Raw genomic sequence first — 14,304 nt, 5'->3', positions numbered from 1 at the left:
TAAAGCTGCCAAACAGCTCATTTTTTCCAGTTCAGCAAAACCTCATAACAGAACGCTAAGCACAGCAGCTCCCACCCCCCAAAGACACTTCTGAAACTTTACAAACTTCCCAGCTCATGCGTGCAAAACATGAGTGGTGTGTGCCTGCACACGCAATAACAGCCATGCACGGAATGTAAAGAATGAATGGCCAGAATAACAACCATGATTAATTACTTGGCCTATATAATAATCCCCACCCTGTTCAGTTTAGGTGTTACTGCCCTGCCCGTAAGAAAGAGCTGCCATCGCCTGGGCCCACCAAGAGTCCTGGAAAACAGAGTCGTGCTGGTTTCAACACAGTACATGCAAAGTTTTTTGCGTAGAAGTGGAAGGAGGAAGGAACACCAGCGTTTGGCACTAACAGGAATAAAGCAAGAGACTCATACTGTTATTTCCAACCCAAGAGGAAAGTAAGCGAGATATGGATGCACGGACCCCAACAGAATATTTGCAGGCTCCCCAGTTTGCATAACACACCTACTGTATTCTAGAAATTCAAGTTAATGAATACCATGCTCTTGGGCAGCCTTCGCCAACCTGATGCCCTCCAAATGTTTTGGGCTAGAATTCCCACCAGCCTCATGCCTGCGGAAGCTGAAGCCCATAACATCTAGAGCAGGGGTCCCCAAACTAAGTCCCGGGGGGCCGGATGCGGCCCAAACGCCTTCTTAATCCGGCCCGCGGACGGTCTGGGAATCAGCATGTTTTTAGATGAATAGAATGTGTCATTTTATTTAAAATGCATCTCTGGGTTATTTGTGGGGCCTGCCTGGTGTTTTTAAATAAGTAGAATGTGTCCTTTTATTTAAAATGCATCTCTGGGTTATTTGTGGGGCATAGGAATTCGTTCATATTTTTTTCTTCAAAATATATTCCGGGCCCCCCCACAAGGTCTGAGGGACAGTGGACTGCTGAAAAAGTTTGCTGACCCCTGATCTAGAGGGCATCAAGATGACCAAGGCTGTTCTTGGGTGCCTCCTGCAATTTTAAGTCCACCAGTACCTCTATGGGTTGTGAGGGAAGAGATACACAAGAGGATCAAGACCAGGGGTCCCCAAACTACGGCCCCTGGGCCGGATGCGGGCCAATCGGCCTCCCAATCCGGCCCGCGACGACCCCCGCCGCCCGCTGCCACCGCCCGCTCTTACAGCGCGCGGCGCGGCGACGGTCTTAAAAATCGGCAAAAAATCGCCGAAAATCCTTTGTGCGCATGCGTATGGGCCTCTCCCGACCCAGAAGAGGTCATTTCCGATGCACTTCCGGGTCAGGGGAGGCCCATACGCATGCGCACAAGCGATTTTCGGCGATTTTTTCCCGACCGTGTGCATGTGCGCATGCGCACTCCCCCGCCCTCCGGCCCGCCGCGCGGTAAGTCTGGGGACCCCTGATCAAGACTGTCCATCACTTATCCAGACATCGCTGAGGAGCACTACATTCAATGCTTAAAGGTACACTGCTTCTCAACAGTGAGGTTCTATTTCTTTCTCAGAGGTGGTCTGCATAAGCCTGACTTCCAGTACAGGGGAGGGTTTTACTGTATGAGAGTGTCTAGCTGCCTGCCTACAAATACCTAGAAATGAGTCACTTTACACCTGCTTCTAAATCAAGGTGTACCTCCTTCATATATATGCCTAAGCTAAACTAACTGTTAACTGCTTCCAGGGAAGACCAGATCTTTCATGCTCATCAGTCCTACCCAGAGGCCCACAGGTTCCCCATCCTTGTTTTGGAACATAGAAACCTGCCTTATACCAACCCAGACCCTCGGCCCATCAAGAGCAGGCTTTCAGGCAGGGGACATTCCCCAGGGATTCCTGGAGATGCCATCCAAGCAAAGCAGATGCTCTACCACTGAGCTGCTGCCCTATATGTGAATCTGGCCTCTTCATTCTACAGCTTTTGGCGAATGCTTAAGGGGCACCTCTTGACCCTGGCTTTTGACATTTCAGTTGTATATTTGTAGGTCCCATCTTATCTCTTGCGACTGCAAGTTGTTTTGAACTGTTTTCAATATTGTGCTTCAATTGCTGTAAGCTGCCCTTGGACCTTATGGGGGTGGGCAGGTAATTAATAATACGGTAATATTAATAACAATACATGGATACAGCTGCAGCAAGTCTTCTGGGAGGCCTTGATGAAAGCACTCGCTCTCACTCACTCACTCACTCACTTGGGCTTTCTAAAATGCCAAAATAGAACTATGAGCAGGTGAGCTGACCTTCCAAAGACAAGACTATAAACAAGGACTATAAATCAGCTTTCCCCAACCTGGTGCCCACTAAAAGTTTTGGACTACAATTCCCACCAGCCCCAGTTAGCATGGGGAGCCCCAGGTTGGGGTAAGTATTTCATGATAGAAATCAACTTTACATTTAAAAGGAAATAATCTATTTATACTTTTCACGATATACAGCGAGATTTAAAGATCTCAAACAGGAGGTTGGGAATCCTTTTAAAAGCTGATTCAGAAAATGCATGTGTACAGATTTGCAGTACATAAAGTTAAAAAGCAGCAGACACTCTCCTTGCATTTCCAACTCCTTAAGGGTGTGTAAATGCTCCAAGGTGTGGAGAGATTGTCCCCAAAGTGCCCAGCTGTGTACAAGAGCCTGTGTCCATCAGCCTTCCCCAACCAGGCGCCCTCCAGGTGTTTGGGAGTTGTAGCCCAAAACTTCTGGAGGGCACCAGGTTGGCAAAGGTGGCTTACACAACACCTTGAATGGATAGAGATCCCACGCCTTTTACACTGGGGCACTCCAAAGAACTACACCACTGTTTCATTCTATAGTACTGTACCGACATACCAAGTTTTTTAAAAAAACTCTCAGCACAATCATAACCATGTCTACCCAGAAGCAGGTCCTAATGAATTCAATGGGGCTTCTTCCCATGTATAGGGTGGTGCTCGGATCGCAGCCGTAACGCGCTGCACAGGGGCAAGGAGGAAGAACAGCCGATCCCCCACTTTTTGTATTGTTCCACCCCCGCATAAGACCAAGTCCAAATGCACGGTTACAAGCGACATGCCGGAGATCCCGCTTAGCAACCCACTTTCCTCGCCGCGTTGCGGAAGAACCGGTCGGCGTGGTTTCCTGTGGGGCCACCAGGTGGTTCAAGGAGGTGAAGGGGTCCCCAGCCTAGCCAGAAGAGGTTTCAGAGAGGGAACCAATTTCCCAGCAAAAGCAGACGAAAGCGTGGCAGGACCCCAGAGGCACCTGCTTCCCCGCCTCCGCCTTGGCCGCACGCCGGCACTCTGCCCATGCCCAGAGGCGCCCTCTCCTCACCTGGGGATGGTGATGCACTTGGTGTTGACGCTCTGGGTGGTGATGGCCTTCTCCAGCTCGTCCAGCTGCCCGGTCTTCTTGAGCTTCTTCACGAGGCTCTTGACCGCCTTCTCGCACCACTTCTCCTCCTGCCCGTTCTGCTCGCCTTTCTTCCAGCCCAGCAGGCGCTTGACAATGGGGGGAGTGAAGGGCAGGATGGACGACATGGCTGCGCCGCCGGCCCCAGACGGGGAGGAGGAGAGACGAAGACGGGAGAGAGGCCGGCCAGCCGGCGGCGGCGGGAAAACGACGGAAAGGCGCCGTCAAAGAGCCAACAACTTCCCTTGACTAGAACTTCGCGGCGGCGGCGACCCCCGGGCCGGCCCGCAGGCTGCAGCGGCGAAGAGCAGGCGGCGGCTGCACAAAGGCGGCGCGCGTCGGGGTCGAGGCTGCGAGGGGCGGCCGCTGGCCGGCTTGGCCTGGGGACAAAGCCGAGGAACGCGCCGCAGCTGAAGCAAGCTCCTGCTGCTGTTCCTGCTGTTGCTGCTGCGGCTGCTGCTTCAAACTTTCTCCCGACTTCTTCCCCGGCTCCTCCGCGAAGGCGCCTCCCCGAGCTCCTCCTCCTCGCTGCGTGTTCTTGGGCGCGTAAAAGCGCGCGCTCCGCGGCCCGTCTGAGTCTCATGCAAATGCCCGAGTCGCCCCCGCCGGAGGCGAAGCGAGGGGGCGGGGAGAGGGGGCGGAGGAGGAGGCTGCTTGCCGGCGGCCCTGACGCTCCGGACGCCGCTCCCGGGACAGGCCAGGCGGCGCGACTCTGCCTGCGCGGAAGGGGAGCAAACAGGGGGAAAGTTTCCTTCCCGCGCAGCGCACCACCTTCCGATGGAGGCGGGGGTTTTGCTTGCTGCGTCTCTCAACCTCCCTGGGCTTCTGGTCAAAGCCACAAAAACAGGAGAGAAATAGTGCTGTAGTGGTTAGAGCGGTGGCTCCCAAACTTTTTCCATAAACTCTCGCCCCCAATGCCCCCGCCCCTGCCCCATAACAAGGATTATTCAGAATACGGCTTTGCGCGGCCCACGAAGGAGGATAATAACACAATGAAAGGCAAAACAGTAACAGTTGCACATTTATTCGAAATCCAGTTAAAGCTATCTAATTCAACAAAATCGATGAACTTGATCCAGGGATAGCAGCTTTCGCCTTGCCTCAGTGCCCTCCCCAAGTAATCCCGCCCCCCGCCACGAGGACAGTACTTTGGGAACGACTGAGTTAAAAGTGATTCTAGAGTCGCTCCTAGGTTCCAAAAAATTCTCACACTGCCATAAAGTTCACTGGGTGAACTCTCTAGCTCTAAACCGGGCATCATAGCTGCCAAGTTCTCCCTTTTTTTAGGGAAATTCCCTTATGCTGAATAGGCTTCCTCGCAAGAAAAGGGAAAACTTGACAGCTATGCCGGGCATCCCCAAACTGCGGCCCTCCAGATTTTTTGCCTACAACTCCCATGATCCCTAGCTAACAGGACCAGTGGTCGGGAAAGATGGGAATTGTAGTCCAAAACATCTGGAGGGCCAAAGTTTGGGGGTGCCTGCTAAACCAACCTCATAGGATTGTTGTGAGGATAGGGGGGGGAGAAGAGAACTGTTTGTGCCAACTTCAGCTCTGGAGGAATGTTAAGGTGTAAAGGTCATGTTTACTTACTTCATTGATGAATCACATTTCCATGAGGTGTCTGGAAGTGATCTACAATATTTATTTATTTATTTATTTATTTATCAATCAATCAATCAATATATATAAACCAATTACATGTAGCAACAGCATATATCGAAACCATTTTTAAATACATGCATACATACAGTTTAAAGCTGCAAATGGCACATACATAAAGTTAAATCAGATCCAAGGCAGAGACCAACTAGGATAAAGATTTTAGAGGAATGTCTTTCACAGGTGCTGAAGAGATAATAGAGGAACCTGCCTGGTGTGCAATAGGAGGTGGTAGTAGTAGTAGTAGTAGTAATAATAATAATAATAATAATAATAGGCTTTGGTACTATTTATATTATTATCTAGGGACCCAGGTGGCGCTGTGGTTAAACCACTGAGCCTAGGGCTTGCTGATCAGAAGGTCGGCGGTTCGAATCCCTGTGACAGGGTGAGCTCCCGTTGCTTGGTCCCAGCTCCTGCCAACCTAGCAGTTCGAAAGCACGTCAAAATGCAAGTAGATAAATAGGAACCGCTACAGCGGGAAGGTAAACGGCGTTTCCATGTGCTGCTCTGGTTTGCCAGAAGCGGCTTTGTCATGCTGGCCACATGACCTGGAAGCTATACGCCGGCTCCCTCGGCCAATAATGCGAGATGAGCGCGCAACCCCAGAGTCGGTCACGACTGGACCTAATGGTCAGGGGTCTCTTTACCTTTACATTATTATCTCTGATAAAATAATAAATTCCTTTTCCCACCAGAGGGTTTGGCCTTGAAGCCTCTGTGGAATACCAGAGCTGGGTGCTGGAGTCGTGGAATTATAAGCAAACAACATGCCTTGGAGCATGTGCAAGGTGCCTTAATAGTTCACTCTTTCATTCTTTACCGTATTTTCATCCTGCTTTTCAGACAGACAGCTCACATCAATTTAAAAAAAGACAGAAAGACGGAGTAGCCCTGCCTGCCCTCAGGTATTCCAAATGGAAAAGTCAAGACACTCAATGAAACTGCAGCTGGCTGGAATAGCTCGTGCTACACCCAGCCTATTTGCTGCCCTGAACTCAAGAACTGTAAGAAAAGGGAAAGAAACAGAGCGGTGCAATGGTTAGAGTGTTGGACTAGGACCTGGGAAACCACGTGCCAATTTGCCTTTGTGACAACCCTGTGAGGCGGGACTTCTGTTATTTCAATTTTAACAGATTTTAACAGATGAAAGGTCGGGTGAGAGTGACATGACCAAGGCGACACAGCCAGTCAGTGGCAGAGGAAGAACCTGAGGGAGTTCTCCCGACCCACCCAGAGCCAATTTTGAGAGGTGGAAGGCACAGGGGAAAGAGGGGTGGGATCCCCTTTGCTTAAACAGAAGTCCTCATGCAGACCTTCTGCTCTTGGGGTTCATTAGGTGATTCCCACCCTATACCATTAAAGCACATTTGAAGCACATTCTTGCCCTCAAAGAATTCTGGGCACTGTAGTTTGCAGCTCACAGAGTTCCATTTCCCGGCAACCCTTCGCAAACTACAGGGCTCAGAATTCTTTGAGGGAAAGAACGTGCTTCAAATGTGCTTTAAAGGTATCGTGTATATACATAGTCTTAGCTGGTGGGATGTAGTTCACGCCTCAGAAGCCGCTTGAGTTTCTGAAGATCAGGCTGGATCTAAAAGCACCGTGACTGCAAACCTCACCTTAAGAAAGAGTAGGACTCCAGTCCATATCATAATGTGCCCACCTGCAGCACCTCCATCTTGTCTGGACTGAGCTTCTTTGTTGTTGATAGTGATATTTTTTTTTTTTTTGGCCTGCATCCAGTCCACTACGGATCGCAAACAACAATTCAGCAGTTCTACAGCTTTTTGAAACTGGTGGAAAAGAGAAGTAGAATCTGAGTACCATGAGCATACTGATGAAAGCTCACTCCAAACCCACAGACAATAGTGAGCCGGTGCAGGGCTTTTTTTTAAAGCCAGAACTCACCAGAACTCAGTTCCAGCACCTCTCAGGTGGGCGCCATTGCCATTATAAGAGAACGAGGAAGGCGTTCATGGTAAGTCCTGGCCCCTCTATTTCTAGATAAATTGCACTGGGTGGGTGAGTTTCTTTGGGGTCAAGGGCGATGTTAGATCATAGAAGTTAAGCCTCTGGTGGCCATAAGAGGGCCACTGAACCTCTAGTAGCCAACCCTTATTATACAGCTAATGGTTAAGGCTCCCATAACTGTGCAATGTATTAGACTGGATTTTGACCTTGTTTTCATTCATTTGCTTTGGCCTGGCCAGAACCTTCCTCACCAATCTATTTCAACTACAAAATTTGCTTGTAAATTTTCTATGGTTATGTGAGTGTTAGGATTACTCCAAAGGCTACCTGCAAACCCACAGATCTGTCTCCAAAGCCCTAGACAGGGTTGCTTTCTGGCAAAGAGTTTTGGACATTCTCATAATGGAAAAATAACCGAAAGGAAAAGGACAGAGTCGTCCTAATTTTATACGGTCTGGATCCCTTTTCTGGCATAATAAGAGTCTGGTGCCTTACAAGCTTCCTTCAGGATTATGTAAATCGAATAGTGTGCCCTTTTAAGTGATGAGAATGGCTTTTCAGCACATGCACACACCCCCAATAACAAACTACTGGAAGCAAGGCTCTTTAACCCAGAGGTTTTATTTTCTGTTAAATATTAATATGCGTCAGTGTCTGTGATCTGGAGGTTGAGATGAAAGTGCACCATTCTCCATAGTTTATGTATTGGAAAAGCACTTGAAATAAAAATAATAATATTTTCATGGGTAGCATGCGCCACTCAGTCCCGTAATAACAAAACCACGAGATCCTAGTAAATGTTTTTATGTGTCTAGCTAATTTTTAAAAGCCTCCTTGGGGGCAATCCTATACTAGAGTTATGCCAGCTGAGAGGCTTTAGGATTTGATGGAGTTCCCACAACGCCAGTGGCATAACAGCTAAGCTGGCAAAATCCCCCTCCCCAATACACCAGTGCAATGGCTGAAACAAGGCGGGCATGTGGGCAGCACAGCTGAACACTGAATTCTATAAACCCGAGGCCTGGGGGTCAAATGTGGCCCTCCGTGCCTTTCCATCTGCCCCCCCGGAACATTCCCCAGGTCACACCCATCACTGTCCAGCATTACACCCTGGCTGGAATATGTCCTTGAACTCTTGATAATACATCTCGCTTGTCTGGATAGAGGAAGCAGACAAGTAAGATTTAGAGAACTCAACAATTAAGAGAAACAAACACAGTATCATCAAGTGGGAAGGGCCATAGCAAAGTGGGAGAGCACCTGCCTTGGATGCGGAAGGTGCCAGGTGCAATCCTCAGCATCTCCAGGTAGGCCTGGAAATGTCCTCTGTCTGACAGTCCCCTAGAGGGACGGACCATTGGTCTTGCTCAGCATAAAACAAATTCCTCTATTCCTGGGAGGGACTCATGCTTTGCACATGGAAGGTCCCGGTTTCAATCCTCAGCATCTTTAAGAAGGGGTGGGTATGCCCCCTGCCTGAGACCCCAGAGAGCCACTGCCGGTCAATATGCAGACAATACTGACCTAGATGGACCATTAGTTTGACTAGGTGTATTCTTGAGTCTTACTTGCAGGTTTCAGACGGGCATTTGGTTGGCCACTGTCAGAAGAGGATGTAAGGCTAGATGGGCCCTTCTTACGGTTTTAAGCCATCTCCCAAAGTTTGGGGCCCATGAGGCTCAGGCAGCAGGCTGGGGACAGCTGGGGGAGTGGCAGATCCAAGTCCTAAGGAACACACCGTTCACTGCTTCCTGTGTTTGTCACCCACCCCTGCCTCTTCTTCCTCTTCCTCTTCCTCCTCCTCCTCTGCCCTCCCCACACCACTGCCTGCTCCTCTCCAGACTCGTTTTTTCTCATCCGCCTCTTTCAGTCTGCTGGGGTTCCCTCTGGGCTGCCTCCAGTTACCTCAGGTGGCAGGAATGAGGTGGCGGGTGTGCGCGCGCCATTTTCTGCTCTGCTTCAAACAGCGAAATGTCCTGGGTCGGCCCTGCCAATGTTCCTAAATTCATAGAAACCCAGGATGTGTTTGCAAACCCGACACCATCTTCCCCGGGGTGAAAAGGAGGTGGGAAGTTTTCTCACCCTCCAATGGCGAGAAAAAGGAATGGGGCTGCTGTTAGAAATGGCAGGGAAGGCTGGATCCAGCTGGCTGGTGGGATTTATTTATTTTTACAGAAAGGTGGCGGGTAGGGAAAAGCTGTGACCTAGAGGGTGATGATGCTGAGAGGGGGTGGAGAAGCAAGGTGGACCCAGAGATGGGGATAAGGGTGTGCTCAGACTGGGGCAGCTAGTCATCTCCCCCCACACCCGGCTCCCCAGCCACCGAGTTCTCTTACGTAACCCTCAAAGCCAATTCCGCACACAGCTGTCTGTTCCTCCTGAGTACTTCTAATGTTTGTCCTCACCTCCGCCTCGCCAGAACACATCTGTTTAAATCTTCACTTTCCTTTTCAAACTGGGCATTCCGTATCCGAGTGAATGTTTAAAGAAACACGCACACAACCCACCAAACTGCCCCAAAGCATTTTAACAAGTAAATATGGTTTTTTTCCCTTTTCATTTTTATGAATGGGGCCCTGTTATCCCAAAACTGGTCTGTAATGATTCTTTGTTCCTTGAGTCTGCTGGACTCCGATAAAAGGGTATTCCTATTCCAGGAACATTTTTGCATTTTTATTTTACTGGGTGAGAGACTAAGGAAGGAGGCTTGGGTCAGTAGTGATGGGAGGCGTTCAATGAAGTTTTACTCAAGAGTAGACCCAGCTTAGTCAGGTTCATTAATTTCAATAGGCCCACTCGTAATAAAACTTAGCTGAATGCCTCCCATCATCATTTGCCAAAGCCTCAATTATCCCTCTCCTCTTCTCCCACCAAGCAAAATTAAAATGCATGAGATAACATTTGCAGAGGAGGGCGACCGAGATGATAAAGGGCCTTGAAAGCAAACCTTCTGAGAAATGGCTGAGGGGGCAGAGGAATGAGAATGAAGAGGCCATAGGGATGGAGATAGTAGGTTCTGAGGAAGGGAGAGAGTCACTGCTGTGAACATGTTAGACGGAGTTGCAGTTTAGGTGGTCATTTTGAATTTTGTGCTCAGTTTTGTTTTAATAGCTTGGAAACCAAGCCTTATGAGGACCGTTTAAGGGAGTTGGGTATATATTTAGCCTGGAGAAGACTGAGAGGTGATAGGACATCCATCTTCCAATATCTGAACGGCTGCCACATGGAAGATGGAGCAAGTTTGTTTTCTGCTGCCACAGAGGGTTTGGGTAAGACCCAAACCAAGGGATTCAAATGACAAGAAAGGAGATTCTGACTAAACCTTAGGAAAAACATTCTGACGGTAAGAGCTGTTGCGCAGTGGAACAGACTCCCACGAGAGGTGGTGCACTCTCCTTCCTTGGAGGTTTTCAAAACAGAGGTTGGATGGCCATCTGCCATGGATGCTTTTCCTGAGATTCCTGCATTGCAGGGGGTGGACTAGGGACTCAAGCTACACAGCTGCAAATAAAACGTTTTAAATGTGTTGTAAAGTGCAATATACAAATGAGACACAAGATGGCGACAGTGAGCTCTGCAAAATTCAATGTATTCTTCGAAACATCTTAAAATAAAGCATTTTCACAGCATTTTAAAAAATGTTTGTAGATTCCACCTAGATTCCATTCTATGATTCTATGACAGATGGCCACCCAACCTCTGTTTAAAAACCTCCAATGAAGGAGAGTCCACCACCTCTCGTGGGAGTCTGTTCCACTGCTGAAGTGCTCTCACTGTCAGAAACCTTTTTCCAAATGTTTAGTCGGAATCTCATTTCTTGCAACCTGAAGCCATTGATACGAGTCCTACACTCTGCCAGGCGGCAGTGGATCCAATCCCCCAGCAGGTCGCCAGGAACGGATAAGACAAGGAAAAGTTATTACCAATTGCTTTTTATTTAAAATTCACAGAGAGAGGCCCAGAAATGCATCCTCTTGGAATAATGGTGTTGCTCCGAGTGAGTCTCCCCCCCCCTCTCTCCCTTCATGCGTCATCCCTACGGGGGCTGAGCAGTGGCCTCTGCCTCTGAACTCTCTGCTCTCCTACTTTCAATGCTTGCCGGGTTCTGGGAGAGGAGGGTCTGAAATGCTTTCTAAAGACACTGTGTCCATCAGCTTTCCCCCCTCTGGTGCTTCTCTCCCATTATTTCCATTATTTCCCAGCTTCCCCCCCCCCCTCATCTGCTTCTGAGCTGTGATCTCCCTCACACCCCTGTTGTAATTCTGAACTGTTTTTTTCTTCTCTTTTTTAAAAATAATATTTATTCATTTTATAACAAACAACAACATACAAATAACATTTATAACAAATAAGAAATTCACATAATGCTACAAACCAACTAGTACAGAATGAAACTAAACAATAAAGAGAAGCAAAAATACATAAAAATATTTCTGGTATAGACCTTATTTTCATTCACTTCTTCAAATGACTTCCTTCATTTCCTTCTTTCTGAATTTCATTATAATACATCTTTAGCAGTTTATTCTTCATCTTCTTTAACCAAAACTTAATTTAATTGTTCCTTACTTTATTAACCAATTTCTAAATTCTATACTAACACTACTTCAAATCTTATTTTAGCGCATATAACCTATATATCTTCACAAAGGAAATAATTTTCTAAATCTTACAATATTTTTTCAAATATATTTTTTTTTAAATTTCCCAATCTTCTTTCACCGTCTCTTCCTTCTGGTCACGTAGTCTCCCAGTCATTTCGGAGAGTTCCATAAAGTCTAACATCTTAATTTGCCATTCATCTACCATAGGTATCTCTGATGTCTTCCAATTCTTGGCTGTTTTCTTCTTCTCTGGAAGGGTCAGGCTGGGGAGGTGGTTTCCTCTGCCCAGTCCCTGACACCTGCCAGAGCAGGAGGGATTATTTAGCTGTTTTTCCTGCACGGCAGAGGATTGAGCTACATGACCCTCAGGGTCCTTTCCATCCCTACAGTTCTATGATTCTATGAAGTAGAGTCGGCAACAGATCACCTTGACACATTGACCAGGCCTCAAATAACAACAACAACAACAACAACAACAACAACAACAACAACAACAACAACAACAACTTATTATTTATACCCTGCCCATCTGGCTGGGTTTCCCCATCCACTCTGGGCAGCTTCCAACAGAAAAATGAAATAAAATAATCTATTAAACATTAAAAGCCTCCCTAAACAGGGCTGCCTTCAGATGTCTTCTAAAAATCTGGTAGCTGTTTTTCTCTTTGACATCTGATGGGAGGGCGTTCCACAGGGCGGGCGCCACCACCGAGAAGGCCCTCTGCCTGGTTCCCTGCAACTTGGCTTCTTGCAACGAGGGAATCGCCAGAAGGCCCTCGGTACTGGACCTCGGTGTCCGGGTAGAACAATGGGGGTGGAGACACTCCTTCAAGTATACTGGGCTGAGGCCATTTAGGGCTTTAAAGGTCAGCACCAACACTTTGAACTGTGCCCGGAAACGTACTGGGAGCCAGTGTAGGTCTTTCAAGACTGGTGTTATGTGGTCTCGGTGGCTGCTCCCAGTCACCAGTCTAGTTGCCGCATTCTGGATTAATTGTAGTTTCCGTGTCACCTTCAAAGGTAGCCCCACATAAGTCCTGCTTGTTATGTGGTCCTAGTATGGTGGTGACTCAGGGCTTATTTACACTGCAGGCTCTCAATAAGCATTGCATCTCCCTCAGGGACCGCCAGAACGGAAGCTTGCTGAGAGGGACTAGGGATCTTTCCCAGAGAATTCCCAGCACACCCTCAGCAAACTACAATTCCCAATATGCTTCGAGGGGGAGCAAAGGAAAGTTAAAACACCTACAAAGTTGGCGTAGGATGCACCTGGCAACTTATTGTGGATTTGCTGCACGGGCCAGCAAATGCCTGCACAACACTGTCCTCAGCAAAATGCTGTCCCATAATTCAATCCAGATTGATTCCTTCCTCCTAATTTATTTATTAATCAGAATTTCTGCTGAACTAATAAATCCAGATTTAAACACATGCAGACTATACATTTAAAACACCACTCAAAAGAATCCTTGGAAGTACGGTTTGTTAGGTGTGCTGGGAAATGTAATTATAATAATAATAATAATAATAATAATAATAATAATAATAATAATAATATATTTATACCCCGCCCATCTGGCTGGGTTTCCCCAGCCACTCTGGGTGGCTTCCAACTGAATATTAAAAACAGTACAGCATCAAACATTAAAAACTTCCCTAAACAGGGCCGCCGTCAGTTTTCTTCTAAAAGTAAAATAGTTGCTTATTGCCTTGACATCTGCTGGGAGGGCGTTCCACAGGGCGGGTGCCACTACCAAGAAGGCCCTCTGTCTGGTTCCCTGTAACCTCACTTCTCGCAATGAGGGAACCGCCAGAAAGCCCTCGGTGCTGGATCTCAGTGTCCGGGCTGAATGATGGGGGTGGAGACGCTCCTTCAGGTATACAGGACCGAGCGCTGTGAGGGGTAAATTACAGTTCCCGTGATTCTTTTCCCAGGGTGGGGGGATGTGCTTTAAATTTATGGTGTTTACGCAGCCCCTATGGGTAAATATGGGGTGCCATCTCTAGATGAGGATAGGGATATCACCTATCTGAAACCCTATGGAGCTGACAGTACTGAGGTAGAAGGACCCATGGTCTGACTCTGTAAAAGGCAGCACCTTGTGTTTCTGTCTGCCAGCTTCAGTTTCTCACTTCCCCAAAATGTGGAAATGTGGGAATTAACATAACCAACCTACCTTACAGGGTTGTTGTAATGATTACTTAGACGACTAATGCTTTCATGCCCTGCTTTAGAGCTTGGCAGAAGAGACTGGCTAGATTCCAGATGTTCTGCTGGACTTGGTGGTCTTTTGGCCTGATTCTGGAAGGCAGCTTCTTACGAGCATAAGGATAAGGTGGTTCAAAAGTGTCAAGGGGTAATGAGCATGCACAAACTGATCTTTCATTTTTGGATGCACTAAAGATTTATATTTTTTAATCCAGCAAAAAAAAATGAAAAAGGACTTTTGGTTCAAGTAAACTATATTCCACTTTTGCTAGATGCAAATCTCTGGAAAACACTGCTGGAAATCCCACCCAGTGGGATTTTTAAAAGAAAGAGAAAGAAAAGGGGGGGGTTTGGAGCCCCTAAGGCTGGTTTTACATAAAAGTTAACCTGTCAAATCAATCAGCATTGCAAAAATAATTATGATGATGCTGTGCGACTCCAGCAGTGGGGG

General features: G+C 47.6%; 1 protein-coding gene across 1 annotated transcript in view; it reads right to left on the bottom strand.

Moving 5' to 3' along the window:
* SMAD3 (SMAD family member 3) overlaps positions 1–3,994 on the bottom strand; it is a 65,050-nt gene extending 61,056 nt beyond the window's left edge. The window contains exon 1 of the mRNA XM_035132282.3: positions 3,327–3,994. Within this exon, the coding sequence (XP_034988173.2) occupies positions 3,327–3,532 (206 nt within the window). The 5' untranslated portion in view covers positions 3,533–3,994. The remainder of the gene's footprint in view (positions 1–3,326) is intronic.
* Between the last annotated feature and the right edge of the window lie 10,310 nt (positions 3,995–14,304).

The sequence above is a fragment of the Zootoca vivipara genome, chromosome 13 (assembly GCF_965207765.1).
Source record: "Zootoca vivipara chromosome 13, rZooViv2.hap1.1, whole genome shotgun sequence".
Lineage (NCBI taxonomy): Eukaryota > Metazoa > Chordata > Lepidosauria > Squamata > Lacertidae > Zootoca > Zootoca vivipara.
This window is presented reverse-complemented; position numbering and strand designations above follow the sequence as displayed.